This window comes from Lutzomyia longipalpis, chromosome 3 (assembly GCF_024334085.1).
Source record: "Lutzomyia longipalpis isolate SR_M1_2022 chromosome 3, ASM2433408v1".
NCBI classification, from domain to species: Eukaryota; Metazoa; Arthropoda; class Insecta; order Diptera; family Psychodidae; genus Lutzomyia; species Lutzomyia longipalpis.
The window spans coordinates 28,541,531-28,564,940 of NC_074709.1; the positions used below are offsets into that span (position 1 = coordinate 28,541,531).

The window sequence follows — 23,410 nt, forward strand, 5'->3', positions numbered from 1 at the left end:
TTAATTGTTTCACCAACCCCACAGCCAGGCAATCTTCTTGCACGCTCTTCCTGTGGGATTGAAAATCAATTTAATAGCCGGAGGGTGGGAGGAGGAAATTCTCTGTCTACCACCCGCTATCTTTGGGAAAATTCAGCATAAAGGGGCGAAGACTGCGGTACGCCAATGTAAATGATGATTTTAAATTCCATCATCTCCCCGCGCGCTTTTCCCTGAATGGAAAAGCAATTAAAATTACTTGAGAGACTGCTGACAGAGAGAGAGAGAATTTTCCCTTTTTGCATTTTCCTTCGTGGAGGGAAAATCGATGCAATTGAGGGAAATTCTTCTAGCTTGTTGAGAATGCCATCTATCCGTACAAAGTTGTGGGGGAAATTGTGGGATTTTCTTTACCCTTTTTGCGGGGAAAATTGGTTTGGGAAATTGTGCGCAAAAGCGTATCATCTCGTATGCTCTGGGAGGAAAAATTTTCCCATTTAGCTCGTCAGTTGTGTTCGGGAAATCTTCACAGACCGATATCCATTCCATCAAGCGTGATTTTTTATCATCACTTTCCGTGACCACCATTTACTTGTTAAATAAAAAAAAGGAAAAGTTTCTTCTTTTTCTCGCTCGTTTATTTTTTCTCGTGAGTTTTCCTCCCCCCTCCGTGTCGGTGCCACATTTTCACGTCGCTGTGTAGCTGCTTTTTGTGCTTTTTCCCCAAAAGAAAATTCTCGTGATTTTTCCTGGCTCTGCTGGAGTGTGTTTGTGGAAAGGAAGCTGCGTGTGAAAATCCACCGAGTAGCAGCAGGGATTTTCCATAAAAGTGCGTGCCGAGACAGAGAATAAAAATGGTGGAAAAGTGCTGACTGAGAGGAAGAATAAAAAAAAAGAACTTCTGCATGTAGCGAAGAAAGAGAATTTTGTAAGTGGAAAATCCAATTGACGTTGGGAGATTTGTAAAGAGAATTTTCGGCCATTTTCTCTCAAAATCCCCACACTTTTCATCTCTTTCCATCATTTGAATTTTCCATCCTTTTCCCCAACAATGTGAGGGCTTTTCACGTCGTTTTGCGGAAGGTTATTTTTCACGTTTTTCACGAAAAGTCGCGTGAAAAAATATTTTTCTTCGGCTTTTCACGCGGGATTGTCTTTTGGGAAAAATATTATGTGTGCGTGAAAATTCATTGCCCGCAAGTTTTTCTTTCCCACACACACACATACACAGAAACAGTTTGCTTTTCCCACCCATCACGCATTCCGTCACCCCAATCGATAATCTAGAAGAGGCTTTTCCGCAGAACGGAGACAAGAAGATTTTGTTGATCCAGACCGATATGAATATAACAGACCACAATGCCATGTAGGAGCGTCTTGTAAGGCTTGTAGTTTTTCTTTTGGAGTTAAAACATTTATTTTAAGGGGAGAATTAATTTTTAAAGGAATTTTAGAACAGGGAAATCTCAATTCTTTTGCAGAAAACATGAAAAAATCTTTGAAAAAAATTATTTTTAAATGAAAATTCATTTCTTGGGCACTTATTTGGTTACTTTTTGTCCGGAAAATCAAGAAAATTACAGATTCAAGCCAGGTAAACGCAGACAGGGTAGTTTTTGTGTTCTGGTTTAATTAAAAAAATAAATTGAGACGATAAAAAAGATTTTTATGAAGAAATAAATTCGTCAGTTATAAGATTTTTGGTATTCAGGGGAAAATCTTACAAGATTTTGATATTTTACTTCTTTTTTTTTTAATGAGCTTAAGAATGAAAATTGCTTTTCCAGGACTCTTTAAAGTTCTTTCTAACTGTTTTCTGGAATAACTAATTCTTTCTTTTTTAATAGAACGACTACAGAAAGATTTAAAAACTCCATCTGTCAATATCTTATAATAATCTTTTCAGTTGTTAGAAAAGAAAAGAAAGGATTATTTTTATCAGAATACCCCAAATTTTAAATGAGATTCAAAGCGTTTGTTGGGCTTCTAAGGGAGTTATTTATGCTTATTTACAAATAATTTTTTTTATTATATTTTAAACAGAATTTTTATTGATTTTCAATTAAATTTAAAAGGTGTTTTAAACAAGTTCCAACTGCGGATTTAGAACATTTAGAAACTAAAGAGAAAGCTTTTAAAATGGGATTAAATTTTTTTATATGGCATCCCTGTCTGAGCTATAAAAGGTTTCAATTTTATTTATTTGAATGAATTGAAAGAAATAAATTGATTCAGAATCTTTTAAAATAAAAGAATTAGACTTTCTGCGATTTTTTTTAAAGAAAAATTTTTGTTTCGTGCTCAAGAATGAATTCTAATCGTGCTAGCTGTGTGACAAAAAGTTTTTCAAAAATTAGAATTGAAGGAAATCTTGTTATCTAACCAAATGCAAGAAGAATTATTATTTTTTTTAGATACTCCTATTAAAAATTCTTTTATGGGAATAAGGCAAATAAGGTCATAAAGTGTGTCAAAAGGTGATAAAAGAGGTCATAAAGTGATAATATAAATGATATGTTTTCATTTATTGCCTATTTATAATCTCATTTTCAACAAGATGGGAAAAATTTCTCATGTTTTTTACGAGAAGATGAATGAATTTTCATTTTAAAAGTTTCTCAAATTAAAATGTGATAAAATTAATAAAAGATTTGTATTAAATAAATCTTTCTTGAGGATTTCTTTTGGCTTTTATTTTAAATTTAGACATTATTTTTGGATGAAAAATCCGATTTTGATAAAAATCATTTTTTTTGTAAGAGAAAATCGTCTGCTTAATCAGCAATTTCTGTATCTCGTTTTACAAGATAAAACAATCGCTAACTCACCTGATAAATACCTTTCCATTCCCACGCATGCGCAAATGTTGATTTTCTAAGCTATATCATTAAATTTTCTCGATCCTGAAGATTGATTTATCGATTTGGATTAAAATTGAACTAAAACGTCGTGAAAGTTCTCCCAAAATACCTCTCCTTGTATTTTTTCTCACCAACATCCCCAACAATCTCGGGGAAATAACCTCAAATTGACGGTTTGAATTTGAAAATTTGCTGTCACGTGCTGTCAAAAGCGTCAAAATTGTTTGTAAACAGATGGGAATTGAAGTGATTTGGTCAGAGAGGGGGAAGAATTAAGAGAAAATTAAGAGGAATAAGGGATCCTTTCGCAGAAGTTAAAGGATTAGAGGGATTATATACTTGACGCAAAATCCCAAATTAAGTCTTTCCGGAAGCTCCGTGCAAAGTGAAAAAGTGTCCGGACACGATGAATAAACCGAAGCTGATGAAGAAAAGTAAGTGAGATTGAGGGGAGATTGCCGAAAGATAATTTTAATGAATTCTTGTGCTTCCTTCTCCCACATAGAGGACAGTCAGAAACGTTCTCAAAGGATTGTGAGGACTCAACAATATGTCTATGTCACGTACATGGAGGAGAATCCGGATTTTGTCCAGAATGAAACGGCAGAGCATTGGAATAAATTAGCAAAGAGGCTCAATGAAGCAAATGGACCCAAAAAATCCCCACAGGATTGGAAGAATGTAAGGAATCGCGGAGGTTTGGGTATCTTGGGTGCGGGCTTAATGCTTCTGGTTGCGTCTATTTGCAGACTTTTATGCGGTGGAAGCATCAGGTGGCCTACAGGGCACGTCAGGCGGCCACGGGGCAGAGTAAATTGTACAAGACCCTCACGCAAATTGATGTGAGAGCCCTGATTGCTCTGGGTAAGGAAATCCCCACAAATTGTCACATAATCGGCGAAACGGATGCCACGGAATTAATTGAGAAGCACTCAAAGAGGAAGAGTGAGCTGAAGATGGAGGAGGATCTCTCGCAAACGAATACAATGATCGAGGTTGAGGAGATTATGCGAGATGATCTGGATGATGAGAAAGTCTACACGTTGGAGGTGCACGAAGAAGGTGATGAAGAGGCAGAGCAGGAAGAGGAGGAAGCGGAGGAACTTCCAGCGGAACCTCATGTGGAGGAAAAGTGCTTCCAAGAGCCCATCCGAAAGACCTACCAAGCGCACAAGAGGAAGCCTCCCGTTGCGGAATCCACGCGAATTGGCGCTACGCCGAGTCAGAAGATAACCAGCAGGGCGACATCCTCAGAATCCCCGGAAATTATCATCCAACCACGGCCAATTGAAGACAGGGAATTCCAGCTGAAGAAGCGCAAAGTTCTCGCCCTAGAACGCCGAGCAATGGCACAGGAGAGGATAGCTGATGCCTTTGAGAGGATTGTTAATGTGCTGGAGAGTCGCTTTGAGAGGGATCTTACGAATGTACTCTGAACAGCCCCTTAGAATGTTCTCAATGTTCATTTTAGCCATTAAAGACCATTAAAAATTCCTCAAAAGTTTTTTTCTTTTATTCTCCGTAAGAATTTTTTGGCGAGAAAACGCTGAAAAGTCAAAGAAAATCAATAAAAAGACGCATGAAGATCGACCTCAACCACTTGTCGGAAGGACTTAACGGCTATTCTTGGGCCTTCCTTCGACGTGGGTGCTTCCGTTGAATTTTTAAAGATAATTCGAGGATGAAAATACTCGTAAAAGAATTCTATTTAATCATTTCCTAAAAAAGATTTATTTCTCAATCTCGCAGGGGCGTGAAAAACGTGCAGAAGTATTGTAATTGATTGAATAGGGGGTTTCTCTTTTAAATTTTCCCCAAAATTCTGTAGTTTCATGCTAAATGTTAAAAAAAAATGAATTTTTAACATGAATTGATTGAAAATTAATTTGTTAATTGCATTTTGAAAAAGATAAATCAAAACCTGGCGCCTCCACTGTCATATTTTCACCGCTTTAAGTTTTTTTTGTTACAATTTTTATGCTTTTTTTAGTAAACAATTTATAAAAATTATTTCTTATGAGTACTCCATAATTAATTAAAAACTTTTAAAGTTTAATCGCTAAGAAGTTCTTTCAAACTTTCTCCTTTTACGCAAAGTGAGGTTATGAAAGATGACGCTGCATGGAAGCCATGATTAAATTGAATAAACATTGCAAGTTTAACAGAAATTTTATGAGTAATTTATCAAACTACACACAAAACTTCTCCTGTTGAAGGCACTAAATGTTAATTCATTGTGAATTGAGACAAAACTACATGAAGAAGTTTTGCTATAAGAAAGATGGTAAATTGAGCAAATTCATTACCTGGAACGCGTCTAATTTGAAAATAAAAGCGTATAGACGCGAATATACTCCCTTACGCACAATTAACCCCAAATGGGGAGGGCACACAACCCTCTAGGAATGCCAAAAAGTTCCCCAAAGCGCCAAAGTGAGTGGCAACCATCGACAACAAAGTGTGTGAATCAACAATTTTTCTAACATGGCAAAGGGCACAACCCACCCACCCACCTCGAGGGGGTTATTCAGTTCAATGGCAAACAAACATTCGCGTCTGTGAATTTTTTCCACTCACACCCCTATTTCCACCCCTTGAAGTCAATGTGCGTCTGTCGGCGGGGCTAATTGATCTATGCGAGCGTGGGGGTGTAGTGAAAATCACAGAGAAGGAAAAAAAAAGTGAAAAACATGCTGAATTTGTCGGGGAAAACAAAGCGATTTAGAGTATATACGGCGAGATGAGATTGAGCAGGGGCGAGCGATTTGTGAAAATGGCACAAAATGAGCTTTTAAGGGGCAGTCGCTCAATTTTTTTTTCTTTCGTCTTTACATAAATAATTCGGCGACATTATGAGAAAGTACTTTTTGTGGAAAGTAAGATGAAAAATTTCGTTGCAAACGTCTTTTGGGACTTTTTTGTGTGTGTCTTCGAGACTTCTTTAAGTTTGTTCATTGATTTAAGAAAATTTCTTCAAGGGGAAAAACTTCTGAAGACACGAGAGGTGGGGGGATTGTGTACGTTTAAAGGATTTTCTTTGCAAGGAAAAATTGCCAGAAGGGAAAAAATATTTTGTGTGATTAAATTTTGGAAATTAGCCAAAGGAATGTTGGATATTTTGAATGTTTTATTGGAAATGGTTAAAGGAGAATTGAAAATATTTGGGATCTTTTGGATAATTGCGGTTGATTCTATGGGAAATATTTTCTTTTCTGTTCTTTTGAGTGAAGATATTGAACGAACATTTTCCTATAAAAAAAAAGCTTGTAGAGAGACATTCAATCTGAATAAACACTCATGGCGTTCTTAGCGTCTATACCAGTTCCCTTTTGCATAACCTCACTTTGCATACAAGTAAAAGAGTCATGGCGTCCATATAGCGTCCTTTCCCATAACCTCACTTGATGCAAATGTACAAATACGTAAAATTTAAACAAAAAACCGTTAAAATGATAAAAAAAAATTCTTTTTCAACTAATAAATCATTTCCTTGCACATACATACAATTCACACAACAGGTGTATCTCATCAACTCCATATGATTATTGTGTAGCCACCGCACATTTGACTTTTCTTTCGCACTTTCTCTCTACCCAATCCTTTGGGCAATTGCCTCTTACAAGGCCCCCAAAGCTCCCCATTGGGCTTCTCCTCTCATATAGATTTGAAAGAAATATCCGAGAGTGTGAGAGAGAGATGGTCTATTTTGAGGAAAAGTCGTGCTAAAAATAAATTTTCCCAACTGATGTTTAAATTGAAAGCATATAGTGTTGGCGACTTTTTCTCAATGTGAGAGCAAAAGAAGCAAAAAAAAAAATACGGTGATGGGAAAAGAGTTTGGGGGAAAATGGCAAAATATTGTGAGAGGCAGACAAATAAATATATCGTGATTGAGAGCAGCGTATGTGTGCGAAAAGTGGCGCAGTGAAGGAAAAATTTCATGTGATTGGCGCCCTGAAAGAAAATTAAGATTGATTTACATAATAAAATTTATTTTTCCTAATACACGCTTTTCCTCTTTCTTTCTTCCTTCGCAGGCTTACACACCAAAGTGATCCAGAGGATTTTTTTTGGGTGTATCTGACGGAATATCGTAAAACTGGAGGAGAGATAAAAGAAGAGGAAGGACCACGAAGAGTGAGGAAGGAAAAAAAGTGAAAGAGTGCGAGTGAAGGAAAATTCTCAATTCAGTGTGTGTGAGTGAAGAGAGGGAAAAGAAAAGTGTGACGCCGTTTGCAAAATAATGGCAATGGGATGCGAAAAATGCTCAAGGTGGCGCCCTTGGGGCCGTAGAGTGGTAGCAGCAATGGGGGCCCCAAGGTGGTGAGGTGGACAACTAAATGGTGGTCTGCTGAGGAGCGCGCGCGCGGGAAGGAAGAAGGAAAACATTGTGGGGAATGGTGTAAAAGTGGGTGATTCTGTCACGAGAGTGCTGAAGAATGGGCTGTGGACAGAGCAAAATTCATCTCTACCCCAGGAAATCCAAGAGTAAGACGAATGGCAAGAAAAGCGGGCACGGTGAGTGTGGAAATTCCAAAATGTTATAACGTGTACCATTCAGGTGCTTCGCAGGAGCTTGATTTATGCACACAGGTGTGTGTATAAATGCAGAGGATTTTCTCATGTAAATTGCCCCATGAACACAGCCCTTATGCTAAACGTCGTTCTCCCTCTGCGAATGCTCAGGAGCATTTCTAATTTACCTGAAAACGTGGTCAGGCGTATGATTTCGGACTAAAAGGAAAATTTAAATTGCATAATTTTTATTTTATTAATTGATTTTTACTTCAATGCGAGCATATTGCGAATTCCACGATCATGTAACAACATGGATGTTAAGAAAAAAAACTTATTAATATTTAAGACACAAATTCCTCAGATTTATTTATTTTGCGGGAAATACATACAAATATTTTTCCTCTTGTAGCATTCGTGCCTTTCCAAGAATGCTTTACAATCAGTTGTAGTTACTTCATTCCAACAATCCTTCATGAAGTTAAAGACAGTCTCTCTCGTTCCTTCAGCAACTCCATATTCTTCCAAAACCTCCAGCATTTCTTCCTCCTATTTTATTTTTGTTTAAAAATTAATTCAAATTCAGGAAAAATGCGTTAAAAATGAGAAAATTTTCAAAAGTTATGGGGTATTCACTTGATTTGTGTAAATCGACGTAAATACACGTTAAGTAACTTTTGGTGAAAATTATTAATTTCTTGCGTAATATAATATAATATTTTGGCGCTACGTCCCATATAGGAACAGGGCCGGCCGCCCTATATGATGTTGTTGTTCTCCTTGCGGAGAAGTAGTGGGCGGCCTTGCTAGATACTACCACGTGTGGGCCATTTTACAGATAGGAGTGTATCAATCTCCTGATCCAACCGGTCAACGTGATCTACTATCTTACATTGTTACATCGAGTTTACATCATTCAAGTAAAATCTGTATAAATTTTTCACATTCTTTTACTTACCGTAAGGTTGGGGTAATCACTAGCACTCCCTTTTGATTCGGTGCAGATCTTAAAGAAGTTACTGGATTCAATTATCAAATTACTTTCACATTTTGATAATCTATAACCCAACATCTGACTGGTGGTAGGCCCGCTAAATCCTATCTATTCAATTGAAAATGTTCGTTAAATTTTTAGAAAAATATTAAGGAAATTCATTAAAAGTTTACCAAAAGGAAAATCCCAGCAAATAGGCACAGATTCATGATTGAATTACTTGACGATTAAAGTTAGACGCTTGTTTTAAACTAGAAATTTATTTGCAGCATACATAAACGGTCTTGCGTAATTTTTTGTAGATTTATTGAGCCTGTTTTTGCGTATAAAAATTACAAAATAAACTTATTTACTCAACTGTATTGCAATGAATCTAATTTTTTGTAAAAAAAAAGAAAATAATAGTCAAGAATTTTCTGTGTAAATAAAAGGAATTAAATTTTTAAAGTTATGTTGCGTGGTAGTTTGATACAACAAAAGGAAAATGATTATATACTGTAAAATCAGTTAACAAACGCCGGAACCGTTTGAATTATAATCTAAATCCATTTATTACATTGAATATAAAACAATAATTACGTCCATATAGGGCTGATTGTTTTCGCAATAAAAATTCAAGTGAAATCAAGTAAACTCAAATTACGCAAGAAGTAACTTTTCCATTACTATTTCACAGTGAGTTTCCATTAATTTTCAAAAAATAAATTATTTTTCTGCAAATTCAAGCTAAAAATTTATTTCTTCTTCAATTTCACTTCATCTGGGAAATATTTACAAATATTCTTCTTCTTGAAGCATTCAGCCTCTTCGAGAAATCTCTTACAATCCGTTGTTGTTAATTCATTCCAACATTCTTCCACAAGTTTGTAAACTGTCTCCATGTCTGTGTCAGCAACTCCATATTCTTTCAATTCTTCAAACATTTCTTCTTTCTGTTTGAAAGAAAATTTTTAATTTTTATTAAAATCTTAAAATTTCCTTAATAAATTAAATCTTTTTTATTTAAACTTACGGTGAGATTCTCGTATTCACCAGGATTGGCTTTTGCTTCATTGCAATCCTTAAAGAAAGCTTCAGCTTCTTCTTTTAAATCTTCTTCACATTGTGATGACCCCTCAACACGATAAAATCCGCACTGTGTGAAAGTAAAAGAAAATCAGAATTTGAGCCAAAAGATTTTCAAATCGATAAACGTACCAAAAGGAAAATTGCAACGAAAACTGGGCAAGAAAACTTCATGGTGAAAATTTAAATTCTCTGTAAATTAGTTCGATGCTTTTATAGTAAAATTCTATTTGTTTTTAATTTGCAATTAAAACCAGACTATTTGAAGAATCTTTGTTTGATTTTCATGTTGAATTTTCCAATAATTCCAGGAGTTTGAAAAGTATTCGGCTTATAATTGACAAAGAAAATTTCTTTTTACTTTTACAAATTGAAGTAAATTTTATAAAAGGAAATGGAAATGTTAAGTCATTTGATTTAATCAATTAAATTAAATTCCTTTTGTTTGTTGAAAAGTTCCTAAAGTTTTGATTCACTTCTAAAATTCAAATTCATCAAAATTGACGTTAAAATCAAATAAAACTAGCTTTCAAATGACTTAATCCTAAAGCTTAATCCATTCAAATAAAATCTCATAGAGAACATAAAGTTGATGAGTTTACCCATCAAAATTGTAAAAAAAAAATCACCTCCATTGAGCAATGAATATGCAAACACGTCAGTTAAATGAACATGAGAGTGACAAATATTATTTCAGTGAGAGAGGAGAGAAGTTCACGCGCAAATGGCATTAGTTGAATGGGTTATTTGTCGATCTGACTGCTCCCCTCATCAAAATTGTACATCGCTTTAATTGCATGTCATTCGTAAAAGGAATAAATTTTGGCAATTGAATACATTTCTCTGGAGCTTTTTACTATACACGTTCTCTAGGCGTTTGAGGGGTGAATTTTGTGGCTCATTTGATGGCCTTTTTCTCCCAACGAATTGTTCACTCCATAAATCTCAATTGATTTTTATTTGCTTCCTGCTTTCTTTTATTCTCTCTCCTCACCACAAAGTACTTTACATCCTGATTTACTGAATCAAGGAAGAATTATTGTAGGAGCAATAAAAACAAATTCAGGAAAAATAATTTGAGGCATTGCGAAAGGAAAACTTTATTTAAAATAAATATTAAAAGCTTTTTTGATAGACAAGAACTTTGAATGGAATAAGATAATTGAAATGAATTAATTTCTCTGTCAGCAATACTTTTAGCAAGCAATCTTGAAGAAGCTTCAAGAAAAACTCCATTGAAATTCTTCCTTCAAAGACAAAAAAAAAACATTTCTCATAATTCTCTGTTTACCACAATCGCGCCACATAGTTGGGCAGAAGGGAGGGAAAAACTCTGTGAGTGGTGTGTGGAATTTGTATTGGGATTTCCACCGAGAAATTGTGAAGATAAATAGAGAATTTATATCACAAAAGCTTGATCCAATTAAAAGTTCCGTTCCCGCGTTTTTATCGTATCGATTTTGAGATTTTCTCAGCCACAATTTTCCTTCCTCTTCTGCTGGTGCTTTTGGCTTGTTTACAGGAGAAGAAGGAGAAAAAAACACAGTCCAAGGGGTTGCTAACTAACTGAATTATTAATTTTTTAATTTAGAATTGTTTTTTCGGCGCCATTGAAAGTGTGAAGTGAATTGAAGAATTTTTTGTGGGTTTGTGGTAATGTTTATACTTCTTTTTCTCCATTTGTGTTGGATTTTTTTGCTTAGGCCATGTTTTTCTGACAAAATATTATAAAAATATTTTTTATGAAGCATGCTTTGAGCTTGATATTTTCTATTAATCAGAAGTCCCTCCTGAATAAGTTAATTCATACACAGAAGTGTATGAGATTTAATTTAGATCATTTTGCTTGTATCATTTATTCACAAACTCTTACATGCCTGTAGCATATGCTTCTTGTGAAAATAATTTTTAAACATCAAAAACTAACTTGTTTTAAATGTATTTCAAACATTGTAAAAATGCTTATGGCATAAGCTTCATATGAAAATATTTCAAGCACATGCTTCTTGTAAGTATGATTCAGGCAATAAAACTTTTTACACTTGCTTTAGTTCCGTAGAAAAGAAGCCTAAGTCGGTTGAATGTCAATTAAAAAGCCTTTGTGAATTGATTTCTTAAGAGAATCTGAAATTTTCTTTCGACTATTTGTTAGCAAACTAAAAGTTTTTTTTCTGTTGAAAATTTTGAAAGAAATGTGCGAATTTTCCAGCCATTTTCCTCGCTACGATGCATATGATTGTTTGTTAACCGTCAAAGTGAGCAACCCCTGAAAAGCCACACTCCCATCTCATTGTGATGATTTAATTTCAACCATTTCCGCCATGAAATGGGAAAGCGATCGACGAGTATTTTCGTTGCGGAGGAAAATGGTGTTAATTGCTTTGATAAAAAGCCCCAAAAAGGGAGACGAATACACATAGAGGAAGAGAGAGAGAGAGAGCTTTTATCATTGAATCCCATTTTATGTGTTGTATACCTCAATAAATTCCATCAAAACGAGGACATTTCACGGGATAGATGATGAGGACAAAAGGATCATATACCCTTTTGTTCAGACTTCCTCTTCAATCCTTTTCCCGTGTGCTGTGTGTGCGCCCATTGATGGTCTTCATCGCGTGTACAAAATACAATATGATACCGCAGTCTTGACTTTTATTCAACACAACCCACAAGTACCCCCATATAGAGATTACCGGAAGAGACACGATGGATGTTTTTTCGTGGGCAGAAGGGGGGGGTGAAGATGAAAAGTTTTCCCAAAAAGGATTGAAAACTCATTAAAATCCAATCGATTTTCTCTCTCAACAATTCACCACATTGATCTTTTTTTTCCTTCGTGAGAGCTTTTTATCCTTTCCGGATGAGCTTTTTTACTATGTGTAACGTAATGCAACATAAATCGCCAAGTTCCGATACACCAGCACAGGAAGTTCTTTCATCTCCTACATTAAACTTTCATTCAATTTTCTACCCAATTTCCGCCTAATTTTTACGCCTAATTTTCTCATCTCATTTTCTTCTTTATATACTTTTTTTTTAACTTTTCCACCCACACCAGATGACAACTTGTGGAAATGAGAAAATCAATACACTATCACTTTCTCCGCCTACGCACTGTTGTTTCGCAGGGATTACACGACACATTCCATTCACTAAAATTACGCGAAATTCATCAGAATTCCCTCCCTCCCTCCTCCTGCCCATACCTAGCCCAAAAAGTTGGAGCTTTTAAAGGGAATCCGGTGTGCGAGAAAATTCTTCCACACAGAGAGGAAACCTTTAAAGCTCTGTAAATTCTTAATCGATTTGAGATTTGTCAGCAAAACTCCGCGTGCCCACGCATCCGTCTTAAAGTTCCTTCTTATAAAGGGTCTCCAGCAGCGCCTTGTTTGGCGAAAAGGACGAAATATTTCGCATTTGCGGAGGTGGAAAAGTTAAAGTTAAAAGACATCGATGGATTTTCACGAGCAAAAGAAATCAATTAAATGCCACAGAGAAGTCGTGTGGTAATTAATTATATGGCAAAATTGTGTGCTAAAGTGCGCCTTTGTTGGATTAGTAACCTACACCCACATGAAGGTTGTTTGCAATTAAGGTTAATCCTCCCGGTGTGATGAGAAGGTGGAGGGAAGTATGGTTACAAAGGGATGAAAATCATCCAAAAACATGAGAAGGGGGGCCAGCAATAAATCAAAAGAGCGAAAGATAATTTTCCTGAAAGGAGGAAATTCAGAATTTGAAGCATTTCCAATGAAGGAGACATTTTGGAGATTATTTTGGGGTTTTGAGAGGTCCTACATTTGAATATTTTACTGTTGGGGAGAAATGGAATCAAATAGAGAGATTTATGGTGCGTGTCCTCCTTCCTTTACCTTCAAATTGTTCTTTAGTAAATAATTCGTGAGATGAAGAGATTGCAAAATATTTTATTCTATGGCAATTTACATGAATTTAGAAAAGAAGAAATCAACTTTTGTTTTTGTTTTCTATACATATTAAGTACCTACCTATTTATTTAGAGTAAATAAAGCATCTTATTTTATTTTTAATAGATAATTAAATTAATTTTATTAGATTAGTTTCCATTTAATCTTTTTTTTTTTACAAATTAATGTCAAAAACAATTTTTTTGTGAATTTGACAATTGAAAGAACATTCTAAACAGTTTTTAATTCAATTTCAAAGCCTAAAGCTGTGTTATAAATTTAATTAGAACACATTAAACAGTCTCAACTTCCATAATTTCAGTACAAAGTCTATTAAATTGCTCACGACCTGCGTAATGATTATCTCTCTAAAAGACAAAATTTAACTAATTTAACAATGAGTTACCCTACTGAATAACAACATGGAAATTCGCAATGTGCTCGCATATGGAATTACAAGGAGATTTTCACTTTAATTTGCTACAGTACCGCATTTTCTTTTAGTGGTACCACCGAGGAGCGATGTGGAGAAGGGCTTTTGTAATGGAAACTAAAGTAAATTACATAATTTCCATTTAAAGTTATTCCTTCAAGTCTCAGTGAAGCTTCTCCCCCCCCCCTCTCCTTGACGTTTTTGTAATTGCATTAAAAGTCCCACAATATAGAAGGGATTCGCTCCACGATATAACATTCAATTTATTGTACAATGTTGGAAGAATCCTTGCGAAAATGTGACGCAAAGGAGAGAAAAGGATTCGTAATGAAAAGGAAGGATTTTCCAGTCAAAAGGAGTATTTTTAGAATCAAGGCTGAGATGAGAGGCGGTTGTCCTATGCAAGATAAGGGAGGAATAAGGTGTGATAACTTTCAGGATGAATTGCGGGGAGTTTTTATTTCTTTTCCAAGAATTTCTACAAAAGAAAATTCAATTTAATTAAGAAGAATTTTTTTTATAGGAAAATCGATCATTGCAAGAAGTTTATTTATGCAAAAGAAAAAACCTCTGGGATTATCCTCTGACAAATAAAAGCTCAAAAGTTGATTTATTTTGTAATAAAACTCCCGTATAAAATGCATAAAAAGCTTTTCCCGCCAAAAATGGGGAGAAAAGAGAAATAAATGCAAATTCGTCACTGTGGATGAGAAAATTTGGCTAAAGGGAATGTTTTTTGTGGTTGTGGTTGGTTTTTTCAGTCGATACGGACGCAGATGCTGATGAGGACGAAGGACACGTCGGCGACCGCGACAAAGAAATCAATAAGGAGCGTATCGACGATGAGGGGACGTTGTCCGATGGGAAGGGGTCGCCGGAGCCAAATGGGGAGATTAATGTACCTATCTTGAGGCCAAAAAATGTCTCTCTGCTGCAGAGTCAGTAAGTGATGGGAAACAAGTTAATTAAATTGAATTTAAACATCACCGCAGATCATTCTTTTTATCTCCTTTTTTGCTTTGCATCCCCTCCTCCAGAGACATCTCATCGAGTCAGCAGAATTTTTTCCGAATGCTCGACCAGAAGATTGAAGATGTGAGTTGATCTAAAAGAATTTATTTTGAATGTTTGAACGTTTTTTTTTTTTTAAATTGAAATTTAACGATTTGCGTCCACCGTCGTCTTAGTAGTTTCCTGAATAAATTAATTTGTGGATTTTTTTTGAACAGGGTCCAGACTATGATTCATCGAGTGAGACTGAAATGGCACTAGAACAGGCACGATTAACGAGTCTGTTCCATCATTGGGAGTCCGCAAGCCTCTCGGCATCAATATGTTCATCAACGAGCCCCCTGCAGAACACCCCTGTGCGGCAGCCAATGCGGTATGAGAACATTTAGACACAAAATGCAATTAAAAGTAGAGAGAGAGACATGCGAGGCTTGTTGACAAAATGTGGGATTTATGGCTGAAAAAAAAAACAAATTTTACGTACCATCGTATCGCGTTTGATTTTTTTGAACGCAATATTCGTTAGAAAAAAATTAACGTGTTCCACTTCAAACGCACACAACTTCTCGGGTAAGTTTTGGGGGTGAAAAATTTGCAAGAATTTCTCCCTCGTGTGTTTTCCGCCCTATTCAATTTATTACCTTGTGCGTGAATTTTTGAATTTTTTTCCTTACCTTCCCCATTTTTTCTCGTTTTTTTCAATTGTCCTGCCCCTTTTGCCCCTTCTCTGAGCTTCCTCCCCCGTTTGTGTGTGAAAAATTCCCGCCAGTCACCTATTTTGGCGTCGGTACTTCTTTATACATATATCAGAGAGCCCACCCTCTTATTTTTTTTGCCTTCCTCTCTGCTTCCTCACAAGAATGCTTCTTGTGTTTTTTTTTATATTCTCCGGATCTTCACAAGTGCGGGTATGAGATGCAAAACACGCGCACATAAATCAATGTTGGAGGGATGGAAAATCTATGGTGGTTGAGGGTTTTTTTCCTCTCTCTCTCTCCCTCAAATAGCACACATAAATACATTCTTCGTGGTTTTACAAGCAACTCCCAACAACTGTGCAAGTCTTATCGCGATTATCGCTGTACAACACGCCGTGTTCCAAATGGAAGAGATTCCAATTTTGCATTTAGAACTTTTAATGGGAAAACTTCTCTCTATTGTAGATGAGAGAGAAAAGAGTGAGAAAGAGATTGTTTCCAAAAAAAAAAAGAAATTTTCTTCATTCAGTTTGAATATCGACATTTTATTGGCAACTATTCAGGCATGAGGGGGTGGGGATTTAGAGCATACAAGTTGGGGAAGAATGCAGATTATCTGAGGCGGAAAGAATGCTTATTTTCTCAAGAGAAAACTTGAAGAACTTTCAGGAGTTTTATCGCAATAAACTTAATCGTATTCTGAAAATCTAAAAGGGATGAGGGAGATGAGAAAGAATGAGCTTTTTGAGATTTTCGAGATGGATATTTGGGGAACTAGAAAAGTTCTAGGAAGAAAATTAAATTTCTTGATCAATTTTAGGAGTTTTCTTGCAAGAAAAGCGAATTTAGGATATTTCTAGGGAGAAGTCTCAGCCAGAAATTCTTGTCTAGAAAATAGGAATTTAAAATTTTAATTATAGAAAATAATTTTAGAATTTTAATATAGAAAAAATCCCTAGAATCTCGTCTTGGAACCTCTCTCTAGAATGTTTTGCCTAAGAAAAGAATTTTAAAAAAAATCCTGGCTGGGAAAACCTTTCTAGGCTTCCCTATCCAGAAAATGATTTCTAGAAATTAATGATCAGAATAAAATTTATAGGAATTCCTAACTCGAAAAGCAATTTTATTTGTCATTTCCAGTAAAAAAAAATTCTTGAATTTCCTGGTCAGAAGTATGTTTAAATATCTAGAAAATATTTCTAGAATTTCTTTTCTATCAAAATTGCTTCAAAATTCTATCAAAATTCTCCTCTGAGAAGTGCTCTCATTTCTTTCAATCACACACCCCTTTAATTCCTAAATTCCTTTTACGTTTCCTAAACAACCCTCAAACCCATCAAATATCATTCCCCCTTCAACTTAAAGAATTCTCTGAAATTTAACAAACACCCACATCCGCCTCTTTCTCAGCTTTTCTTTTCAAATCCCTTCAAAGACATCCTCATTAAATGTTCTCCAATTGAATTCCAATTTCTCAACAAGTTTGCAATGAAGAAGGTGCTTAAGTAGGGGGGAACTTTACCTACCTACCAATTCGCTTAACCTGCTTTTTCTGGCTTTTCACATTTTTGTTACAAGGGTATATAGCACAATAATAAAAAAGTTGGAGAGTCCTTGTCATTTTCTTCAAAATCAATCAAGACTTGCTCCCACACATAGCTCAAGGAAGTTATGTTCTTTTCCGGATTTCTCCTTTTAAAGCTTTTCTCTTTTGTGTGAGGGAGGGAGTTTTTCTATGAGAAAATCCTCTCTCCTTCCATTCTTTTAAAGTTCCTCATGGGCGGAGGAGGGTTGTTGGTTAACTTTAACCTGGTGACGAAGGAAGTGGATACCTGAGAGATCGGTAATTGTGGTAATTAGAAAAATCACAGAAGCTCAGAAGCTCAAAGAAGAAGCAAAAAGGAAGGGAAGCTAAATTGGTCTTCTTACATCCCCAGTGAAGGGTGGTTTTAGTGATTCTTCTAGGGGGCGGGGGAGGAGGTGGGAAATTGGAGACATTTGACAAGCTCATGGGTGCCAAAGGAGAAAGTTCCGGTAAATTGGGCCCCAAGAAGGTTGAGGTGACTCTCACACAGTGAATTGGAGTGCAAAGTTACCTGAGAGCTTCTGGCTATAAAGTTGCACACAGAACACTGACTGATGGCCAGAGGGTTGAAAATGTGCCCCTTCGTACCCTTTTGCATTATTAACAAACCTCCCACCACCCGGCGGAATTTTCCTCGGCAAAGGTGTTACGGAGCAATTAAGAAATTTATTCCCATCTGGATGGATGAAAAATAGCATTGGGGGTTGGTTTATATTTATTTCTCCCTTTTTGTCAGCAATATTTGCCCTTGGAAGAAATTGTCTTGTTAGCCATCCGTTTGGACACAAAGGGTGGGTTTCTCATTTCCTGAAGCTTTCCTTTTGCCTATTTCTCAGGTTTCAAGTGGCTCACTTTCAGTTTAATAAAGGCTACCGTTAGGGTTTTTCCCATATTGGAGCTTTTGTGAAATTTAGAACTTTCGTTAAGTTTTATGAAGCTTTTTGTGAGAAAAATTTTTTGTGTTATATTTTATCAAGTTTGAGGAATCGGAGATTTTATTTTCTTCATGAAAAAGATATTTTTAATGAACATTTTAAGCCTGATGAAGGCCCAGAAGTAAGTCAAAGAGTCAGTAAAATTATATTTTTTGTATGAATGCAGAAACTTTCTTCTCTGAAATTTTATGTAAAATTTTCTTAATTCTTTAAGTTGTTTCTCATCGTTAAATTGACTAGATTTTTTAAAGAAAAGTTTAAATAATTTATGAAAACTTATTTTTAAAGTTAAGCCTTCGTACAATTTTTTTTTTTGAAATCTTTCGTCAACTTTATTTTTTCGTTAAATTACAGTTTTTTAAATTAAGTAAACGAATCTTTCGTTAAGTATTAACTTTCGTTAAAATTTTAGTAGATCTTTCGTTAAGTTTCAAAATTCTCTTCACATTTTATTTCTATCTTTTCATAAATACTAATAAAAGCAAATTCTTTTATCTACCTAAAATTGAAACAATTTCGTTAAGTTTTTTACAAAGAAAAATGTCTTGCAAAGTTCCCGCTTTTTTTTTTCGTTCGCTCGCTTTCAAAGAAAGGTCGTTGTATAGTTTTCTTTTCATTCCTTTTGGATAAAATACAACATTTCACATTGCTCCATGAAATCCAAATATATAAGTATAAAACGATATACGATGAATACGAAAGAAAACGCCCCAAGGAGACGAAAGCGAAAAAGGGGAGAGAAATCCTTCAAAATTACTATTTGCCTTCATGTGTATTTATTTAGCATCTTATCTCTGGGTACGCCGTTCGGTTTCGCTCCATGTCCATAATTATCGTGAAAAGTTTGTTGTGTGTGTGTGTGGGAGGGGTGGGGTGGAAGCGAGGAGATGACAAAACTATGGAAATATGGAAATTTTTCCCAATTTTTTTTTATCTTTAGCTGTTTTTTTGCTGCTCCTTTCTCTTTCCCTTCGTGCAAACAATTTGTTTGGCGAAATCGGATCTAACTTTTGTGTGAGTAGGGAATGTATATAACTAGATGGGTGTGCAATATAGTGTTTGGGGGTATGTTCTGACATTATATTTCCTTCAAAGTAAATTTTCTTCTCATACAGACTCATTTTTTTGACAAAGAAGTTTCGTTTGTCTTCTTGCACTATTTTAACTTTAATTTAGTCGGAGTTTTCCCTCCAATAGATACTTCATGGAAATTCCAGGGGATGAAGTTCTTTGCCAAAAGTTGCATGAGATTACATGAAAGTAATTTGGAAGTTATGCGCGTTGACTTAGTCTTGAAAGAAGTTAATTTTCTTCTGTTTTTTTTTTTAAGAATTAAATTTGTGACTGATGGGCTTAAGCTTTTTTCTCAAAAGTTCTCGAGCTTTTTCGTTATTGTGATGAGAGTGAAAAAGAATAAATTTTTAAAGGAAAACCTTGGAAAAAATGTAATTCAAACAATTTAGCTTCAAGGGAAAGGGAAATGTGCTTGAAAAATTTTCAGTTTTTCACTTAGAATCTTAAGAAAATTTTTATTTAATGAATAAAATAGTTTTTTTTAGTTCTACCTGAAAGATTTTTTCAAGGATTTTTCACACATTTAATAAGGAAATGAAATGAAAATATTTTTCTTGAAAGGAAAGGGAAATGTTGTGCTTTGTCAAATTATCATTTTCTGGTTAAGAGATTTTAAGCTGTAAGATTTTTTAAAAAGATTCTCTTTATTAGACGAAAAAATTAATAATTAAATAAAATCATAAGCATTGTATCTAAAACGACGTCATTTTTTATATTTTTCTTCAAATTTGTGCCAGATCCTTCTCCAGCTGATCTGAGTGAAAAATCGGGTCTCTTGGAAAATTTCTATTTAACATTTTCTAAAAGATTATTTTCTTGAATGAGAAGCTTTTCCCACAGAAAAGAGAAAACATCTTTAGTTTAATCCGAAGAAATCCAACAGCAATGCTATTGCAGATTTTTTCTTTAATATATTACAAAGATCTTTTCATGTCTTTCTTCACAATTAAATATATTTCTTCTTCAGTCATTTCTTTTATTCTATTTCTTGGGAATCGTTTCATGTTCTTTCCCCTCTTTCTCTTTGTTTTCTATCAGCTTTTCTTCAAGTTTCTTCTCCACAATTTTAATAATTCTTTACAGAAGAGTTTCTCCTCAATAAAACCCAAAATGGTTAAAACTTCCTCGCAAACATACAAAAAAAAGCTTTCAACTAATTATGATTCATCTAATTTATCGCAAATCCCCAATAAAAATCCATATAGAGAGAAAGAGCTTAATTTTCATACCAAAAACCCTTCCGCAAAAGTTCTAAATTTGGAGTGTGTGTGTTGTGTAGTTAATACAAAATTGAGATGACCGCATGGGTATGATGTTTGTCATGTGATGTGAGAGAGCAATAAATTAAATTATGAGAATCAATTGCCATCAATTATGTTTGCAATAAATGCCATGTTTTCGGATTAGCTGCGCAACATAATCCCATTAAAAATTGATTAACTCCCACACTGTATAAGTGGGTTCATTTATTGATTTTGCCCATGCAATTGTCGACTATTTGGCGCTCAAAATGAAGGGAAATGTTACTGAGTGGAAATTGCTATATAAAGTGTGTGGTTTTGCTTGGGTATGTGGGTGGATATGGGCAGTCTCTGAGGGATGGGGTAGAGGCAAAAAGGTCGCTTCTTCAGAAATTCCCACTCAACAACCTCATATTTGTAGTTGTGGGGCAGTTTTGAAATTTTTTCCGCATATAAAAAAAGTCTTTTTTTTCCCCGGAGGATGAGGGAAATGTTATGCTGTGTGTGTGTGTGTCGTTGTGGAATTCGGTTGGGGACTTTTCACAAATTGTCTCCGTGCAATTTTGCAGACAAGCAGCGCACCAGCTACGTCCTCAACAGCCCTTGAGTGTGGAAATGTTGTCTCAGCAGCAATTAAAGCAGCCGAACATGAGTCCCAAACGTGACGCCCGGACGCCGCTGTCGCAGACGATAATCCATCAGGGATATGGGGTGACGCAGCACCAGACCAACTCGCGAATATCGCCAAGGGTTGCGCAGGGCCAGGGTATACTCATGGGGAGCCTGCCACTCTCATATTATCCACAACAGCAGCCCGCGGTGACGACTCAAGCGTACTACGGCGACATGGTTCATCATCCTCTTCAGGTATACTCTTCACTACATACCTCTCCCTTCTCTTTGCTCTCTGGTTTGCCCCCCTGAGGGCTCACTCTCTACTCTTCTTTTCCTTTTTGATGCTTCTCCCTCCTCCCCCCTTTCCTGCAATTTTCCTCCCTTTTTCACCCTTTTTTCCTCCCTCATTTTCATCATACTTTTTCACATTTCCCGCCATGAGTTTATTGTTTCGGGAAATTTTGCAAAAAAACAGGAAGGAAATATTTCATGCAAACTGCTTCACTGATTAGCACAGTGAGATAGGATTTTCCCCATGGCTTTTAATCCCATAGCGAGACTTTATCTGTGATTATCTGAAAAGCTCTGGAAAGAAATGTTTTCTTGAGAATTTATTCTGCATGATTCAAGATCTTTCGAGTGAAAAATAATGAGAAGATTTTTTTTCTTAATTGGATGGGAAGCTATAAAAAAAACAATCATGCAGCATATGTTCATGGTGCATAAAGTCCGTGAAGCATATGTTGAAGAAGAATATGTTTAAGTTTCTTATTTTATAGGTATACTGAATTTATTAATTAATCGATTTAATGAGCTTTTTAACCCTGCTAAATATAGTCGTAGCTGCATATGCCGCATATACTTAAAGAGCATATGTATGTTGAAAAATTAATGTATTAAGGCTGTTTATTTAATACGGAATTTAATAATTTAATTGTCAGATTATGTTTATTTTTGCACTAAACATGTTAGAAAGAGATTTAAAGACACATTCGTATGAAAAATTTTTTCATGAATCATATGCATTTGAAGCATAAATTATATTATGCAATTTTTCGATATATTTTAGGCATTTCTGAAGAGATTAAATTATTTAATTTATGTCCCCCCTCAAATGTGTCGTTTCACTTGCAACATAGATAATGTCCATGCAGCATATGTTTATGCATCATACTATTAAAATTCATTTGTAAATTTACAAAATCTATTTAAGCTTCAAGTTAATGGCTTCTGTTTCTACCTAGATACCCTCTTGCAACATATCCACGCTGCATAAGCTCATGCATCTTATACACAAAAAGCATAAATCAAATTACAATTACCGTGCATTTTAGATATAAAATTACGAGAGTAAATAGGTCGTGTTGGTTTAATTTTAACAAAAATAAATCACCAACGGATGGAACATTAAAAAAAATAAAACAATAAATATTACTCGAAATGGTAAGAAGATAAAATAAAGCGTCCCATAAAAGGCATTATCATTTGTTTGCTCGAATGGCCTGAATAATCACTTCCGCATCCTCGCATTTTAAATTAAAGCTCCGCATGGGTATTTTTAATCAATTCCATTTAATATTTGCACACCGTGCGCACACATTTCCATATGGAAAATTATTTTGCTTCTCGGTGCGCGGTGAAAGGGGTTTTGTCGGTGGGATAAAAGCACGTGGAACAGTGTTTGTGCCATTAAAGCTCAACACCTGGAAAATATCTCGCAAATTAACACATTATTTAACACAGAAAAGCCAAAGCTCTATATCCCCATTCCCCGTGTTAGCGTGGTGAAAGTAAAATATATAAATGAATTTATATAAATGAAAAAAAGAGAAAAGTTAAGTGGTGCTTGAGATAAAACTTTGCAATTTTAAATATTCACTCTACTCTCATAGAGAGAAAGAGAGCTCGGATGTGTCCTTTTGTTAAAAGCTCTTGGACATTTTGTGCTTTTCCCACATTCATTTGCACTCTAAATTTGCAATAAAAAGCTCCACCAATTCATAAACATACAAAAAGGACAAAAATTTGTTTTGCATTAAATTCCTTGGGGGATGCTTATGCGAAGAGAAAACTACATAAAGCATTTCACCTTTTATTATTTTAAAATGTCAACGAAATAAGTGCAAAAAGCTCAGATTAGTTTTTGTATTATTTTGTGGCAAAACCATGAATTTTGCTGTTGAAAGTGCATTGTTGGCATAATTTTATTCTAATGTGTCGGAGAAATTATTCAAGATGCTCCAGACACATGTTTTGGATTTATTTTTTCAATATTTATAATTTATTTATTATTTTTGATTAACATTTGTTTAAATATTGGGGAATCTAAGAGTAAAATTTATTAGATTGAATGAAAATTGGAAGTTAAAATTAACCTGAACTAAATATCCGATTTAGATAAGTTTAGAAATCTTCTGAAGTCAGAATTAATCTAACTTTTTGCATTCTAAGAAAGTTTCTAAATACGCTAAAAGAACC

General features: G+C 35.1%; 3 protein-coding genes across 5 annotated transcripts in view; 2 read left to right on the forward strand and 1 right to left on the reverse strand.

The window, feature by feature from the left end:
* The first annotated feature begins 486 nt into the window (after positions 1-486).
* LOC129793654 (uncharacterized) overlaps positions 487-23,410 on the forward strand; it is a 30,125-nt gene continuing 7,201 nt past the window's right edge. For 2 of the 3 annotated variants that reach the window (XM_055833823.1, XM_055833825.1), the window contains exons 1-6: positions 487-907; positions 6,878-7,358; positions 14,535-14,715; positions 14,811-14,868; positions 15,003-15,157; positions 20,887-21,184. In XM_055833823.1, the coding sequence (XP_055689798.1) occupies positions 7,280-7,358; positions 14,535-14,715; positions 14,811-14,868; positions 15,003-15,157; positions 20,887-21,184 (771 nt within the window). In that variant the 5' untranslated portion in view covers positions 487-907; positions 6,878-7,279. Of the gene's footprint in view, positions 908-6,624; positions 6,742-6,877; positions 7,359-14,534; positions 14,716-14,810; positions 14,869-15,002; positions 15,158-20,886; positions 21,185-23,410 lie in introns of those variants that run through there. The other variant, XM_055833824.1, reaches the window with a different exon arrangement.
* On the forward strand, positions 1,993-4,341 carry LOC129793659 (uncharacterized). Its single transcript, XM_055833831.1, has 3 exons — positions 1,993-3,274; positions 3,346-3,521; positions 3,590-4,341. Exons 1-3 carry the CDS (start codon positions 3,247-3,249, stop codon positions 4,274-4,276), a joined length of 891 nt encoding a protein of 296 aa, XP_055689806.1. The 5' UTR covers positions 1,993-3,246; the 3' UTR covers positions 4,277-4,341.
* On the reverse strand, positions 9,070-9,604 carry LOC129793675 (uncharacterized). Its single transcript, XM_055833851.1, has 3 exons — positions 9,547-9,604; positions 9,362-9,484; positions 9,070-9,281 (listed from the first exon to the last, which is right to left on the reverse strand). The coding sequence occupies exons 1-3, from the start codon at positions 9,586-9,588 to the stop codon at positions 9,084-9,086; spliced, it is 363 nt and encodes a 120-aa protein (XP_055689826.1). The 5' UTR covers positions 9,589-9,604; the 3' UTR covers positions 9,070-9,083.